The sequence below is a fragment of the Chaetodon trifascialis genome, chromosome 12 (genome assembly GCF_039877785.1).
Source record: "Chaetodon trifascialis isolate fChaTrf1 chromosome 12, fChaTrf1.hap1, whole genome shotgun sequence".
In the NCBI taxonomy this organism is placed as follows: Eukaryota; Metazoa; Chordata; class Actinopteri; order Chaetodontiformes; family Chaetodontidae; genus Chaetodon; species Chaetodon trifascialis.
In genome coordinates this window covers 27,594,237-27,611,473 of record NC_092067.1, presented here as the reverse complement: position 1 = coordinate 27,611,473, position 17,237 = coordinate 27,594,237, and the positions used below count along the sequence as shown (strand labels likewise).

The 17,237-nt window shown below is 43.4% G+C and overlaps 1 protein-coding gene across 1 annotated transcript in view; it reads left to right on the top strand.

Annotated features, from left to right (window-relative positions):
• Nucleotides 1-4,087: 4,087 nt before the first annotated feature.
• Nucleotides 4,088-17,237, top strand: part of LOC139339950 (titin-like) — a 175,050-nt gene continuing 161,900 nt past the window's right edge. Inside the window, 20 exon segments of the mRNA XM_070975414.1 lie at nucleotides 4,088-4,178; nucleotides 5,141-5,344; nucleotides 6,086-6,373; nucleotides 6,818-6,903; nucleotides 7,292-7,512; nucleotides 7,724-7,979; nucleotides 10,177-10,446; nucleotides 11,062-11,175; nucleotides 12,060-12,314; nucleotides 12,996-13,058; nucleotides 13,146-13,404; nucleotides 13,610-13,723; nucleotides 13,864-14,071; nucleotides 14,413-14,555; nucleotides 15,315-15,460; nucleotides 15,770-15,997; nucleotides 16,139-16,380; nucleotides 16,468-16,700; nucleotides 16,792-16,956; nucleotides 17,052-17,220. Coding sequence (XP_070831515.1) covers nucleotides 4,088-4,178; nucleotides 5,141-5,344; nucleotides 6,086-6,373; nucleotides 6,818-6,903; nucleotides 7,292-7,512; nucleotides 7,724-7,979; nucleotides 10,177-10,446; nucleotides 11,062-11,175; nucleotides 12,060-12,314; nucleotides 12,996-13,058; nucleotides 13,146-13,404; nucleotides 13,610-13,723; nucleotides 13,864-14,071; nucleotides 14,413-14,555; nucleotides 15,315-15,460; nucleotides 15,770-15,997; nucleotides 16,139-16,380; nucleotides 16,468-16,700; nucleotides 16,792-16,956; nucleotides 17,052-17,220 — 3,755 coding nt within the window.

Below are 17,237 nucleotides of genomic sequence, written 5' to 3'. Positions count from 1 at the left end.
TTCGCATCAAACTTCTTTTCACATTTTATTTTTATTTTTGTGTGTCATTAATTCATGATTTCATGACTTCATCCATCCATTTGTCTCATTTTCATTTTTGCATTTTTTCTGTGTTTATTTTCTGTGTAAAATTTATCATGATGTCATATCAGGCTCTTCATCCAATCACAGGGCAGTCACACTGATGACATCATCAGCTCGTGTATTTTTTAAAAACAAATGAAAACCGTAAAAATCTGAAACAATGACAATTAGAGTTAATAATTAAGCTTCAGAAGAACTCGGCTGCAGTACTTAAAGGTACTAATACCACAGTGGAAAAACCTCTTATGTACTGCAGTTTACTGTTGTTCCTGTCAGGAGGAAACCTCGTATGTCCAGTCTCGTGTTTCCCTGTTCTCAGATCAGTGACGCAGTGATTTAACAAACACTCTTTTAAACTCTTGGATGATCGTTGGATGATTTAGCGTTTTTTGTTTGTTTGTTTGTTTGTTTGTTTTGGTGCCTGATTTAAAATTATTGAATAAATAGAGATAAAAAAAAAAAGTTTTTACAAATCTAGAAAATGAAGAAGAAAAAAAAAATCAAAGTTCAGGAGTAAACCTGCAGTACCAGCAGTACTGCAGTACTCATGCAGTAACACAGTCGATCAGTTTAGAAAATAATCAATCATTCACCTCAAACAAAAAGTGTCTGCAGAGATGCTCAGAGACATTAATTTAATTTTTTAATTAATGAATTGAATGAATTTTGAAATGAGTGTTCGAGTGAAAAATACACGAGTGTTAAATGAAAGCTGCTGCTGATGAGTTTTATTTATTCATGTCAAAGTCGGTTTCCATTCGTCACCTTTTTGACTTCCTGTCCTGGTCCGCTGAGAGCAGATGGATGACGGCTCTGTTAAAGAAACGTTCAGAGAGTTGATCAAACGTCGTCATGACAGCAGCATCGCGTGTCTGCCGTCGGCTCTTTTAAAGCTCTCATTGGTTGAACGCTGACGTCTCTAAATGTTTTGTCTTCAGCTGCTGAAATGGACTGATGCATAAGTACACGCACATATATCTGTGTTCAATATTCTGAAAATGAGAAGATGAAATGAATAAAACGTTCATGTGATTTGGATCCAAATTTTCCTAATGAAGTAAAAAAAAACAATCCAATAAAATCAGGAAATAACAGTGAAGATCTGAACATGAATCATGTGAATTTCAACATTTTCCACTGTTTTGTAACAATATTTTGGTTTAAAATACATTTTTGACTGTTGAATTTATGTTTTTTTATCTTTCTTTTATTCCATTTTCTGAAGCAGTAAATTAGTAATGAATTAATAAATGTGATGACTACAGACGACTTAAAGCAGCTTGACGTGTTCAGTTTAGAGTCAAACTGAAACAAACAGGATGGGAGGCCCCCAACCCCAACCCACCCCCCAGCACCATGTTTGACTGTAGAGGACACCTGAACACAAAGTGAATTAAAGCCTGATATCTCCTGAAAGATTCAGATTCATTGATCAGATTTATTGATCCCCTCAGAGAACATATATTGATATATATACAACAGACTGAACACGAGGCGTAAACGTCAGAGAAGTCAAGCAGCTTCGTGCTGACTGAAGTCGTCTGTGTTCATCATCTGTAAAGAATTTAAAGTGAATCACGTGAATTTCAACATTTTCCACATTTTCCATTTATTAATTCATTATTAATTTATCACCTCAAAAATGGAATAAAAGAAAGATAAAAAAAACATAAATTCAACAGTTCAACAGCTATCTATCTATCTATCTATCTATCTATCTATCTATCTATCTATCTATCTATCTATCTATCTATCTATCTATCTATCTATCTATCTATCTAAATGTTTTCATTGATGGAACACAAACAGACTTTTTGAATCTGGAGAATCTCTGAATTAATTATGACAATCAGAACAAAAACACTTTATTTATCAGACATTTCACAGAAAAACAAAACAACGAAACTCAAAGAAAAAGACTAAAGATACAAAAACACTTTTGTTTGATATTGATCGTTAAAATCAGTCAAGGCTGATTTAAACACGACAAACTTGACGTCAGATCAGACCTGATCAGGTCAGGCGGGATCGATGGAATCGACCGTGTGGATCTGTGGTTGGTCGCTCAGCAGCTGTCAGTAACGAGCTGATGCGGCGACGCCAGCTGAGGCTAAATGTGGCGCCTGAGACTGAAACCAGAATGCTGGGGGGGTCGCAGGAAGAGCCGAGTCCACGTTTGTACTGAGGTCACAGCAAGGTCACGTCAGGTGTTAGTTATTGATTATCTGAAGGTTCATTTCCATTCGCACTTTTTCTCTTCTTCTCTGCTCTGTTTTTCTTCTTCTCTGATCATTTTTTCCTCTTTGGAAATGATTTTCTGTTCGTCTGATGATTTTTCATCCAGAGTCGATTGTTCAGTTTCATCCTGCCGGTCGTTTGTGTTTCTTGTTTTTTTTTGGATCATATTTTATTTTATTTCTGTTAAACTCCTTCAGGCTTCACCTGCTGCAGAGGTGCTGGCCTCTTCTTCTTCTTTTTCTCCCCTCCTCCCCCTACTCCTCCTCCTTCTTCTTCTTTTTCTCCCCTCCTCCTCCTCCTCCTCCTCCTCCTCCCTCTTCTTCTTCTTTTTCTCCCCTCCTCCTCCTCCTCCTCCTCCCTCTTCTTCTTCTTTTTCTCCCCTCCTCCTCCTCCTCCTCCTCCCTCTTCTTCTTCTTTTTCTCCCCTCCTCCTCCTCATCCTCCTTCTTCTTCTTCTTTTTCTCCCCTCCTCCTCCTCCTCCTCCTCCTCATCCTCCTTCTTCTTCTTCTTTTTCTCCCCTCCTCCTCCTCCTCATCCTCCTTCTTCTTCTTCTTTTTCTCCTCCTCATCCTCCTTCTTCTTCTTCTTTTTCTCCTGCTCCTCCTTCTTCTTCTTCTTTTTCTCCTCCTCCTCCTCCTCCTCCTCCTCCTCCTCCTCCTTCTCCTCCTCCTTCTTCTTCTTCTTTTCCTCCTGCTCCTCCTTCTTCTTCTGCTGCTGATGATAATGACTCTAACATGCGGCTGACCTCCAGCTGCTGCTGTCCGTCAGCGTCCAACAAGCCCCGCCTCCTGACATTTATAGCTGTGTGCTTCTGAAACTCAAACCTCTGTGAAGCTGCTGGAGACACTCAGCACATTTTCCAGCTGCTTCCACATTTATACATCAATAAAAACATGAACCAAAAAAAACATTTGCATATTAGCGATTAGCTTGTTAGCTGAGGTGGTAAAGAAAAGATGGCCGACAGGAAGCCGGACACAATCATTCCTGCAAAGAGCAGAAACCTGAAGCTGCAGACAGAAAGCAGTGACTCAGGACACCAGCTGCACACGATGTCGACGTCGGTCAGGCCTGATTGGTCAGATCTGCTGCTCAGTGATCACATGACTGAATGAGCTTTAGCGGATGTTTGTTTGCTTGTTTAGATGCTTTCAGTCACGTGAAGAGTTTTTACATTGAAGCAGATGAGAAGCAGAAGTGATCTGAACCTCTCTGAGACTCGGAGCTGGTGGACCAGTGTGTCCGTCCCTGCAGGGTTTGGTCTACTTCCTGGGTAGCTTCAGTGAATATCATTGGATATCTGTGCTGTGCAGGAACTTCTGAACACCTCCTCGATTTAACCGAACACAAATAAAATTCTGAGTGCAGGTAAGAAACTAAACAGGCTGAAGGCTGAAGGCCGATCTTTGCCTCCTCTCTGTCCTCCAGACTAAACACGTCTCCAGTCATGTGACTGGTCCTGATCCATCGCCTCCATAGCTGAGCTTCAGTCATGTTCAGGCAGGTAAAACTACCTGGTTAGAGTTGAAGAAAGGGTCAAACAATCTAGCGCTGACTGCTGGTCGCCTCGATGACCCTTCACCCATCCATTGAATCTTTAACTGATGCCGTTGTTTGACACCTGAAAGGCAAAGTGCCAACAAAACTCGCTCCTCAGGTGCAGCTTACTCTCAGGTGGAGCTGAAGTCAGACCAGGACTGAGGAGCCGGTCCTGGTTTCAGACATCTGACGGCTCTGTTTCTGTTTCTCTGCAGGGTGCCGGCGCCATGTCAACACAAGCACCAACGTTCACGCAGCCGCTGCAGAGCGTCGTGGCACTGGAGGGTAGTGCCGCCACGTTCGAGGCTCAAGTTAGTGGTAAGAGAGTTTCACTGCTCACACTCGATCAGGGTAACGAGTACATTTACTCGAGTACCTTTTCAAGGTACTTGTACTTCTCGATTATTTCCCAGTCCTTCCACTACATCTCAGGGAAATACTGCAGTTTTTACTCCATACATTGATCTGATAACTTTGGTTAGTTTGCAGATTATTAAAGAAACACCGTCTCAGCCGGTGTGAGTGTCATTTACCTGTAGACAGGTGACGGCTGTTCAGCCAATGAGATGCAGTCACTGGGTCACGTTCAAAAGCTGCAGCTCATTTCTATGAAAATAAAATTCACCACAGTCGACGTTCAGTCATCTCTCTGTCGCGATGTGTTTAAGTGTTTTAAAATCTGCTGCAGGTGCATTCAGGGACCTCCTGACGTCCGAGATTTCAAAGTCAAGATCATTTTTACTGAAATAAAGACTGAAGTTATGTTTTTTAACACTCAACTGAGATTTTTTTTTTAGCCTAAAATTTGAAACTGAGATTTCTTCATTTTCTTTGAAATGTTTGACTTTTCTCACTTTTTTATTCTGTTTACAGTTAAAATACAGAGTTTTGACCTTTTTAAAAAAACAAATCTGGGGTTTAAATTCTGTTCTGAGATCTGTTTTATTTTCAACTAGTTTTTACTTTTTAGAGTAATCTGACATTTTTAATTCAAAGATTAAAACTTTATGTGAAATGTCTGATATTTTTCACATTTTCTGATGATGACTTCCCCCTTTCTTTTCCTAAATTCTTCATTTAAATATCACATTGTTGATGGCAAGTTTCAAACTTTTTCTTTAATCTCACCTTTCTGAGAATAATTAACAAACAAACAAAAAAACATTATATTTTGAACCAGTTTGAGCAGAAACCAGCTGATAGAAACCAGCTGTCCACCGTCACCTGTGTGCTCCTCTGGTGTCTCTGACAGCCGGCCGGTCTGGTTCTTTCCCCTCCAGGTTCTCCAGTTCCTGAGGTGAGCTGGTTCCGTGATGGCCAGGTTCTTTCCGCCGCCGCTCTACCCGGCGTTCAGATCTCGTTCAGCGATGGCCGCGCTGTTCTGAGGATCCCTGCTGTGACCGCCGCACACAGCGGAAGATTTTCCGTCAGAGCCACCAATGGCGCTGGACAAGCCACGAGCACCGCTGAACTCCTCGTTACAGGTGAGAGCAGCTTTGTGAAGCTTTGATGTCTGACTTCCGTCAATTTTAAATGGAAATTAAATTACCCTGAAGATGATTTATTTCAGGTATTTTGTGCAGTTTTAGGGGAATTGATCTGCATAGAAAAGAAGTTTTTATTGTCTGAAGACAGTGAAATGGTTTCATGAGTAACTTACAGTTTGACGGTTGGATTCAGTGCCATCTAGTGTTGGGCCACAGGTAACACCCCTCACCTGGTGGACTCTGTGAGGAGGAGCTACTCCCTCGTTCTGAGGTTCTGATTTTCAGGCCATTGTACACTAAAGAAAACAGAACCGTGAACATTAGAAAACATGTCTGCCCTCAGTCCTCCTCACGGACCTCTGGACGCTCCTTTGTGAAGCTCTCAGTGTAGAAGTTGAGCAGAGCTGCATCCTGAAGCTCGCTGTTAGCGATGAGAGCTAGCATGCTGATGTTAGCGCTGAGCTCAAAGCACTTTGTAATGATTCCACATGTGCATTTATTCACATTCATTCATTCATTGATCATTCATTCATTTTTAAGTACAAAACACGTGAATTTCATTTTCAACTGCAGTCAAACTGAAAATGTGGACAGGAGCAATCTGCTAAAACTGCAGTTTTAATCAGTTTGATGTTTTTTCTTTCACAATATGCATTCATAAGAGGTAGTACTGCAGTATGTACTGGCTGTTATGTGAGTCAATATAACAAGCGTGGCTTCTTGTTTCTCGGCCTTCAGCGGAAACGGCGCCTCCCGGCTTCCTTCAGAGACTGCAGAGCTCCACGGTGAGACAGGGCAGCCAGGTGAGGCTGGACGTCCGAGTCTCAGGTATCCCAACACCTGTGGTGAAGTTCTACAGAGAGGGAGCCGAGATCCAGAGCTCAGCCGACTTCAGGATCCTCCAGGAGGGAGACCTGCACAGTCTGCTGATCGCCGAGGCCTTCCCAGAGGATTCTGGGACATATTCTGTGACCGCTACCAACAGCAGCGGACGTGCCACCTCCACCGCTGAGCTGCTGGTTCAGGGTGAGGCCCTTTAAACACCACCACCTTTTTTTTTAGCGTGTTTGTGAAAAAGTGCTCAGAGTCAGATGATTCCAGTATCTTCTCACAGCGTCCAGTACAGACACTGTGTTAGCTTAGCTTACCATAAGAGGCAGGGGGAACTGCTAGCTCAGCTCTATCAAAAGAGAAATCCCCCCCAGAAAGGAAAACTACAGCTACAACAATGACGAAGCTAAAAGCCACCATGGTCCAGTGTTGTTCTCCCTGTTTGGAGATGTTTTAATGAATTCCCAAAAAACCAAACCACAGATTTTAGGTACTAATTTGCTCTCATTTGTTTGGTGGAGATCTTACGTCACGTACTGGAGTAGTGGCAGTAGTAGTAGTAGTAGTAGCAGTAGAAATACCTTGTGTCGTAACGTCATGCTAACGTCATGCTAACGTCATGCTAATGTCTGTGTTCAGGTGAAGAAGCTGTTCCAGCAAAGAAAACCAAGACAGTGATTTCAACCTCTGAGATTTCACAGACCCGACAGACCAGAGTGGAAAAGGTGGGAAAGACCCCAGAAACACTTCAGCGTCCCATTAATCTCATCGCATGTCATAATTTATCTTCACTTGTGATTTACTGTGATTCCGTCTCACCTCAGCGACTCTCCATTCATCTCAGTTTAGTAATTTCTTCTCGAACACAAACGTTTTAATCTCCTTCATGTCTCATCACTTTGTCTCATTCTGTCTCATCTGATCGAATCGTCTCTTTTCTCATTTAATCACATAATTTCATCTCATCCAACCTGATGTCATATAAATTAAATTAATCTCATTTTATTTTGTTTCATCTTGTCTCATTAACTGTCTCATATTTAAGTTCTCTCGTATTCTTCTTCATCCTCTCCTCTTCCTCTCCTCTCTTCCCTCCCTGTGCTCGGCCCTCAGAGGATGGAGGCCAGTTTCCAGGCCACCGCCATGATGGAGATGCAGGTGGAGGGCGCTGAGCTGACTCAGCAGCTGGCTCACAAGACTCCGCCCAGAGTTCCTCCCAAACCCACGTCCAAGTCCCCGACTCAGGCCTCGCTGGTCGCCAAGGTGACCGGAGGACGCCAGCAGTCGCCGTCGCCTGTCAGACACGTGAAGGCGCCCACGCCCACACCTGTCAGGTGGGTGGAGCCTGTAGTTGTTTGTGCTGGCTTTTAACTGAGAGTAGCAGCTGTCAGAGTTACAGTAGAGGTTTTCGTGGATGTGTTCGAGGTGGTAGACGGTTGCAGTAAGAATTCAGAGTGCGACCTTACGTCAGTGAGCGGGGTGATGGTGTTACTGGAGGTTGGCCATCCACAGGCCTGTAATGTGACCTCCCTCCCCCGTCTCCAGGCCTGTCTCTCCCACTTCAAGACTCTCAGTGTCCCCCATCAGGCCGGTCAAGTCCCCCATCACCGCACGCAAACAGGTGGCTGCCGGTGCCGACGTCCTGCCGCCCTGGAAGCAGGGAGACTACATGGCAGAGGCCAGTTACACCAGCATGACCAGTATGACCAGTACGACCAGCAGCACCGTCACCCAGCTGGGCCAGGAGCAGCGCTGGGAGCAGCAGGTTATCGGGGTCAAAGAGGTGAGAGAGGGGGCCAATGTGGGTGGGGGGTCCATACCACCACGTAGTTGTCAGCTAGTCCAGGGAGCAATCTGAGAAACCTGGAGGATGGATGGCGTCAGATCCACTTTTTAAAAGTGTTTTCTCACATTCACCCAAAGATCCCAAATGTTCTCTGTTCCAGAAGAAAAGCCGAACGTTAAAAAGGTTCAGCTGCAGTTTCCATCCATCCATCATGTCTTCTGTCTTTATGTGTCTTGTTTCCACGATAACTCGTCCTGTCTGTTTGTCAATCCTCCTCACTGAAACCAAACTGTTTCAAATGAGCCTGACCGACATTCAGAGGCAGCATGATGATGATGATGATGATGATGAAAACAGTATTGCAGTAAAATGACAAACGCCCAGAACAGAATCCTGCTGTCATCTCGACCAGCTTTATGTCTGGATTCACTCCTGAACGGCACGTTTTCACGTTTCCCACTCAGATCCTGTTTCTCATCATTCAGTTTATTTATTGTTGGCAGTGAAATCCTCACAGTAGCATCCTGAGCAGCAGGCCGACCTCAGACCCACCAGAAACCATTAAGACCAAGACGTCCACCTGTGGCATCCCACCTCTTGCTCACTGGCTGTAATACGCTGCGTGAAATGACAATTTAGAATTTGTGTTTCACAAATGACGTGTTTGAAACAAGCTTTGGTTTCAAAGGTTCAGTGAAGACCCAGAAAAGCTTCCTGTGATCGTCCAGATCGTCTTTTCCATTTCCTCCGTCTGAAATCAACGTGAAAGTTTTGTGTCAGTCGCTTTTACATTCTTGGTTTGTGGCCATAATGTCGGTCATTCAAATACAGGCAGCGATGAGGTCAACACAAGCCAGACGAGTATTTGGGAAAACAAGGTGGACAAGACGTGTTTTAATCCGTCAACATCTGTAAAGATCTGGCTTCTGTCTTTTATCACGAAGACTCAGCTGTTTTTGGATGGAGAACGCCTCCACCTCCATTCAGCTGAGGGCAGCTTCAGATTCCTTCAGCTGTTGTTGAGGACGAGTGGTGTCCCCATGATCTTAACAGAGGTGTCTGCCCAGCCTTCATCTGTCTCCAGTGGACACTGTTTTCCCAACATCTTTTTTGAGTTTTGGTGGTGGTTGACTTTTCTTTTACTTCTGCTCCAGTTGCTCTTTGTCGACTTTCTGCTGATTTCAGCGTTCTTGCATGTCAAACGATGAGCGTTTGTCGTCTTCATTGGATGATGTTTACTTGAATACGTTTACACGCACACTATTTCCTGTCCATCACGTTTCCACTGGCAAATTGAATTTACATATTAATTTAACATTTGTTTTACTGACTCACTTCATATAACGGACGATGAACCAAAATGTGGATCAGGGTTTCCATTTTCTAAACCCAGGATGATGTTCTGATCCACGGTCGAGCGTGAAATCCAGATGGTCTAGAAACTCGACAGTGATGATGGTGTGCGTGTGCACAAAGTCACTGAGTGGTGATTTGTGAAATGTTTGGTGTCTTTAACAGAGACAGGAAGATGTCAAGGGCTAAAATGTTTCAATCGATGATTAATTCATCACTTAGCTTAATTACACATTTTTGTGCTCAGTTCATTCTGTTCCCTCATTTTAATAATCGACACCTATGAATGACTTTAAATTGTGCCTTTAGAAACAGGCAGTCAGGACCTGGTTAATCTAGCTTAGCATAAAGACTGGAAGCAGCCTTGTACAAAGTTCATAACTACACCTGTCTGCATCTCTGAAGCTGAATGAACACCTTGGTAGGACATTAGCTAACGGAACATTGTGAGCTGGTTGAAAATCTGCGGCTACACCATTAATGTTCCAGGTGACATGATTGAGGACTAAATCTCTATGTGCTCTTGATAGCTTGAGGCTTGAGGCTAAAGTTAACGGGTCCCAGGGGCAAAGTCATGACCCCCACCAGCTGGTTATCCATGAAGAAGACACAGAAATAAAACAGATCAGTTATACCATTTCCATTTCATTTCATGGCGAACTGCTCCTTTAAATGCAGTCCTTCATAAGAGGGGCGATGACAAATGGAAAGAATTTGAAATGTGTATTAATTTGAGGGAACAAATAGCCAAAAGGACACATGGATATTTGTAGACATCCATCAGAGCACCTGCCTGTCTCTGTACGTCTGTCCTGCCATGGATGTCCTGAGATCTATGTGCTGCCGGTTGTGTCTCCAGGCTGAGGGAGGGAAAAGAGCTGGGGCGGTGGCCACAGTGGTGGCCGCCGTTGACCTGGCTCGGGTCCGTCAGCCTGTGCATGTCGAGGGCGGTCGAGCTGAAGAGGAGGAGGCTGTAGAGGCAGAGTTGAGGCAGCAGGCCGCCGCTGCCGCCGCCATGGCTGCCACTCAACAATATCAAGCGGGCTGGACAACGACAAGAGCGCAGGCCGGCCAAATGCTTACCACTGCTCAGGAGTTCACACCTGCACCGACCCTGCCGCTGCCTCAGGTTAGCTAGGCCTCCCGAGAAAAGGATTTGACCCAGTTAGCAGTTTCAAGGCTTTTTGTTTTATATATCCATGAATCTTTGAATCTGCACTGGCAAACAGTTTTTCATGTTTCCCAAAAATTCAAACAGTAATGAAATTCCTGTAATAACAATCCCAACAGTTAAATTATTGATCGTTCTTATAGGTTCAAATCTTTATTGTTGCTCTTACTGTCCCTTCTTGATAAATAGTCAGGTGGAAAAAGAACATGCATAGGTTTCATGATGATCATTTGGGATGAAAAAAAAAATACTTCAAACACTTCAGAGACAATGGTAGTTACTTATAGATGAAAAGGGACAATCACAAAAATGTCTTTCAGATGTCCTTGACGATAACATACATTACTATTGTAAAATTTCTTGAAAATTAGCAATATTATTTGCCAGTGCTTAAACATAGTTACTCTAAAAAGGTGAATATCTTGATAATGATGTCTTTTGTAATACATATAGGATAAAGTATTATTCAAAACATTTATATACGTGTATATATGTTTTGAATCATATGTGTATGTATACTGTCCAGCTCTTCCTGAGATTGTAACGCTCCTGTGACTCTGTTGGTTACTCCAGATTCAGAGAGCGACAGAAATCTCCTCCCATGTGGACACTGGTCTCACCTCGTCTCCAGTTCCACATTTCACAGTTTCTAAAGTTTCTGTCCCAAAACACGAGTCTAGCTCTGAGGTAAGAGAGCAACATCAGGCAAGCAGTAGACAATAACCTGCGTAGAAAGAGTCGAACAAAACACACAGAGAAAACGCAGACTGAGGAGAACCATACTTTAGTCAGTCATCCAACTTGTAATTAACCTTCACGAAGCTACACCCCCCTCAGTCACTTGAAAAACAAGCTGAGTTTTGCAGCCTTATGGCAAAGCTGGACAGAGCAGCTAACGTTATCTTAAACTTTGATAGCACCCAGGACCGAGTCCCACACAGTGGATGTTTCAGTCCGAACAGGACTTTTTCTACTGTAACTTGTAACCTCATTGATGATTAAGTTATCAGATAATGATATGCTAACTCCTGGTCTTGGATGTAATGCTAGTTTAGTACTAGGTTAGTAGGCAGTAAGCTAGTTAGCAGGGCAAGCTAACATTAGCAGCTTATGTTGTTTCTCCATTTCTACAGCTCCATGTACATGCTTTGACATGTGAAGACATTTAAACAGTGACACACCTGCTCTGACTCATTCCTGTTCTTAAAATGTGATTGAACAGGTGTGGTTTGGGGGAGGGGCTTAGCGAATGGTCATCTGGTTATTACTGCTTGCCTGAAATGCAAACTTGTTGTGAACTATAGTGTAGAAGTGGTAAAATCATGATAAAGTAACAAAATTAATCCACGTTTAACCCTGTTTTTCTTTATCCTGTTAATCAATAGACCTGCCCCAGAAACCACAGATTAATTTAGTTTTATCTACAATTCCCTCAATTTAACCCTGTTGTAGTTTTAATAAAACTAACATGCCATAGATGCCTCCCTGTTCTGCGGTAAACCGCAAACTGTTAAGTCAAATCAACATAATTTGTTGATGGTGTGGGTGTTCCTCCTCTTTGGGTCGGTCAGGTTTCCATCGCTGGCTCAGCAATCGCCACTCTGCAGAAAGAGTTGTCATCATCCTCCGCCACCACAAGAAAGATCATCAAGCCTGTCAAGTCTCCCAGTCCATCTGGTAGAATGGCAGGGACCAGAGAGACACCGGAGCCCATTCCTCCACCGTTCAAAGACCGCATTGAGAAATATCATTTTGGCACTGAGTTACAGACAGGGGTGGTATACTCGGGGGGCACGGAGAGAATATATAAGGACTGGCAAGCCCAGGTGTGTAATCTAATTTGGTGGGCTGGATCTGAACAGGACAAGAAAACCTGATGAGTAAATGAAGGTCAGATAGTTTCTATTCCAAACCAGCTATAATGAATTTATTTTTTGTCTGTCCAAGACAACTGGTCAAATTATCTTATCCACACAAGAAATATCAACTCTAAAGAGCATAATTTTCATATTTTCTGGAGTTTGAACCCTTTTGAAGTTAATGACCCTTTCAATCACAACACCAAAAATATTTTTAGCCTCACTGCTCATGAGGATGAATAATAGCTAAATAACAGACACCTTGTGTTTTCATATTGTGGGACAAAATGGATCTTGCAATCATTCAGAGCTGCTCTTTGACCTTCAGTCTTTTTTTTTTTTTTTTTTTTTTTTGGAGTCCGGTTTTCTTGATTTCTGTGAGAAACCAGGATTTAATATCTCTTTCAAAAAAGCTTTAACATGTCCGTTGATGCTACTGACAACCTCATTCTTGCCTCTTTAGTCCATCCAGCCTCCCCTCCATCTTTCCTTGCTGTGTCATCTTTTCTTTGTTGGATGTAAACATCAAGTTCAAAGTCGTGTCCTGTGTGTGTTTGCTATTTTGTGTCCATGTCATGGTTTTCCGAAATAGATGCATTTTTTTGTGTTACATTTTTGTGCTCTAACAAATCTCTGACTGCATGACAGGTGGTGGAGGCAGCAGCCGTACCTTCTGCAGGCGGCGGCGTGGTCCCGCCCACACTGGTGTCTGTAAGTGGTTTAGTTCTCCTCAAAACCCTCCAAGAAATCCATGCCTCTTTTTCAAGGTGCCATTTTCTAAAAGTGTTTTGTCTGCAGGGCTTGAAGAACACAAATGTGACGGAGGGTGAGTCAGTGACCTTGGAGTGCCAGATCAGCGGTCACCCCACACCTGTCATCATGTGGTTCAGAGAGGACTACAGGATTGAGAGCTCCATTGATTTCCAGATTAGCTATGAGAACGGAATCGCCCAGTTGGTGATCCGAGAGGCCTTCGCTGAAGACAGCGGACGCTTCACCTGTACCGCCACAAACGAAGCAGGAACCGTCAGCACCTCCTGCTACCTGCTCGTCCAGGGTCAGTTCTCTTGGTTTGCATCTCCGTCAAATGGGACGTTTTCAGTGTCCTCCTGAATATGCAGTTCTTGAGGTTCTCAGGGTCCCATTGTGGGGCCTCTTCTGTTTTTGGTTTATATTTTACCCTTCGCTAAACCCTTTCCCCCATTGTTAGTGTCATGAAATCTGTTACGCTGCTTGAGAGTAATCCCGTCTTCCTCCTCCAGTGTCTGAGGACATCGAGAGCAGAGAGGAGGTTGCTGTCGTTACTGAACATGTTGAAACTGCTGAGAAAATGTGAGTCGATCAAGCCTACAACATAGTGCACACTGACACACTTTGTCTATCTGGTCAACACTGATCAAAATCTAATTCAAGAGAAATTCTCTATGCTCTTTATTTTTGAATTGTTGAGATTTAAAGAAAGCCAGCAGTAGAGCTCCATCCTGCTAATCCTAAAATGAGATTTGTGTTTCTAGAGTAACCGAAGAAACTAAAGAGGAGACCATGTCTCAGGTGAGCGTGGCCGAGTCAGATACTGCTGCCACAGCTCCCTTCTTCATCAAAACCCCAACCATCCAGAAGCTGGTGGAAGGAGGAAGCATTGTGTTTGAATGCCAGGTCGGAGGAAGCCCCAAACCACACATCATCTGGAAGAAGAGTGGTGTACCACTCACGACTGGATACAGGTATGTAATAATTTAAAAACTACTGGTCAGGTTTTTACGGTCTGCAGAGGATGATGATTTGATTTATTAATGGATCTACAAATACATGAGCCTCTTAATGAGGACCCGGTGTACCTACTGTCCCTAACTGCAGCTTTAATGAGCACACTACCTTTATCTTGTGCCACCCTCAGGTCAAACTCGATATATGGTAATTCCATTTTTCTGGCAAGACTATGAGGAAAGATGAATCATCATAATGTCGTAATGATGTTTGTTCAGATTTTGCCTGTGATGTACAGCTTCTAAGCGGCACTAATCATTATTGATCATCACTAATCATCCCTTCCACTGTCCATTAGATACAAAGTTGCCTACAAGAAGGACACTGGAGAATGCAAGTTGGAGATCTCTATGACCTTTGCTGATGACGCTGGAGAATACTCTGTCTTTGCCAAGAATCAGCTTGGAGAGGTCTCAGCCTCCGCCAGTCTGCTGGAGGAAGGTACGTGAGCATCTGCATCAATAAAATCCAAACGTGCACAAAGATGTTTAAAGTAAGGGGGGTAGCCAACTCAATATACGGGTGTGATGACATGTATTTTTAGTGTTACAGTAACGATGACAACTACAACTGCTAGACTAGCAGCCATGTGCCACACACACACAAACACTACTTTCACATTTATACTCATATCAAAAACTGTTAGAAAGCTAAGATTCTTGTAAATCGATTAATACAAAACATTTCAAAATACAATCACAACATGAGGCTCAATAAACACCAACAGCAAACAGACAACCATTACTGATGCAAGATTGAGACGAACGATTACATCTCTCAGCAATCCACAGAATCATAACACTCCAACAAAAAATGGTCTGGTAACGTCAACGAAAATTACAGATATATTAACAGATATGACACGCAGTTTACTGCTTGTACTCAAAATGGATAAAGAACAGCTATTAATTAACTCTGGGTATGCCTTGGATGGGCATTTTAGTAAAACTTTTAGTGGACTGGTGTGGGGTTAAAATTATTATTGTTTCACCTAAGATTCTATGCAGCCACCACGAGGGGGTACTGCAGCCCCATCAGCAGCCCCCCCTCTAAGGAGGAATAAAAGGACATCAGACTGGAAGAAAAATTAAATATGTCTGCCAATAACTTAAGAACAAGAACTGCAAAGAGCTGGCCGTTCAGTCAATGAAACAAGATGCCTGAGCTCACGTAAGATCAAATGCTTTGTTTCATAAACAGAGGAATACGAAACCTACATGAAGAAACAGGAAGCAACCTTTAAGACTGAAGTGACAGCCGTGGTGCAGGAGCCCAAAGTGGGCGACGTTCCCCCTGTCGTCATTACAACAATGGAGCAGATGACCACCACCATTATCTCTGGACAGGTACAAGCATCATTAGACACGGTTGGAGTAGTTTTGGACAATGATAGTATGTCAGGGGAACATGGAACTTTACACGTCTATATGGCCAGATTAACCCACTAGGAGATCTTGAAGCAAACTTGACAGCCCCTACCACCAACAGAGGAAAGGACTGCTTTGCCACTCCTGGCACTCCTTTCAGATATTTGCTATCATCACTTTCTCATCATATCGTGCAATCAGGGGTGATTTGTTAGTTCAAACATTGGAAACCCTAAGTAAGCCAAGTTCAGACTTCTGACTGTTCATCTCATTTGATCTCATTTGTAGGAATTTCATCTTTCTGCCATTGAGCAGAGGATCATTCAAGAGATTGAACTCCGTATTATGACAATTACCTACAAAGAGATTGTAACAGAGGATGGAGAGTTGATGGTGACTGCCACCCCCACTGAAGCTGTGCAGCCCACCTTTGACACTCCTGTCAAAAACTACAGGATTATGGAAGGAATGGGCGTCACTTTCCACTGTAAGATGGCTGGAATGCCTCTCCCCAAGGTACTGATTTTTTTTTTTTTTTTTTTTAAGGAACAGGTTTCTGTTCAATAAATTGTCTTTGTTGAACTAAAATGAAAAACTCATATGAAAATTCATTGGAATTTGTATCCACAGTTCAAATCACATTTTGTTTGTTACTAGATTGCCTGGTTCAAAGATGGCCAGAGAATCAGGCCTGGCAACCGTTACCAGATGGAAGTTCTTCAGGATGGACGAGCCAGTCTGCGTGTGCCTGTGATTCTGCCAGAGGATGAGGGCGTGTACACTGCCCTTGCTACCAACATGAAAGGAAATGCTGTAAGTTCTGGGAAGCTCTATGTGGAGCCATCCGAAGTTGGAACACCTCAGAGATACACACCACAGCCAGCAATGCAGAGGATCAGGTACAGTCTAACTCAAAGGACTAAGATACACTTCTAAGGTGTAGAACTGTGGACGCGTGGGTAATGACGATTCTGCTTCTTTCTCAGGTCCACATCTCCTCGTTCACTGAGTCGCTCTCCAGGTCGTTCTCCGAGCCGTTCACCCGGACGCTCTCCTGCTCGCCGGCTTGATGAGACAGACGAGGCTCAGCTAGAGAGACTCTACAAGCCTGTGTTTGTCATGAAGCCTTCTTCATGTAAATGCTCTGAGGGGCAAACTGCCAGGTTTGACCTGAAAGTTGTTGGTAGACCGATGCCTGACACATACTGGTTCCACAACGGTTAGTGAAAATAGATCAATCTTGATTAAGTAGTTCTTCAGTAGCATTTGTTGACCTCACACTAATCAAAATCTGTATGTCACCTCCTCAGGACAACAAGTGATTAGCGACTACACCCACAAGATAGTGGTTAAAGAGGATGGTACACAGTCCCTGATCATTGTCCCAGCCATGCCACAGGACTCCGGAGAGTGGACAGTCGTCGCTCAGAATAGAGCTGGACGGTCGTCCATCTCCATCACTCTCACTGTTGATGGTAAGACTGCAGCTCACAGCAGCTTTTTGCACGAGCATGCTTATGAACATTTAATGACTTTAAGGTTTCTTGATGATCTCTTTTGTCTTCTTCAGCTAAAGAAACATTGGTGCGTCCCCAGTTCACAGAGAAACTGAAAAACATCAGTGTAAAGCAGGGCACTCTGGTTGAACTGGCTGTCAAAGCCATCGGAAATCCCCTGCCGGATATTGTCTGGCTGAAAAACAGTGACATTATCACACCACACAAGCACCCAAACATCAGGTATGTTTCATATTAGC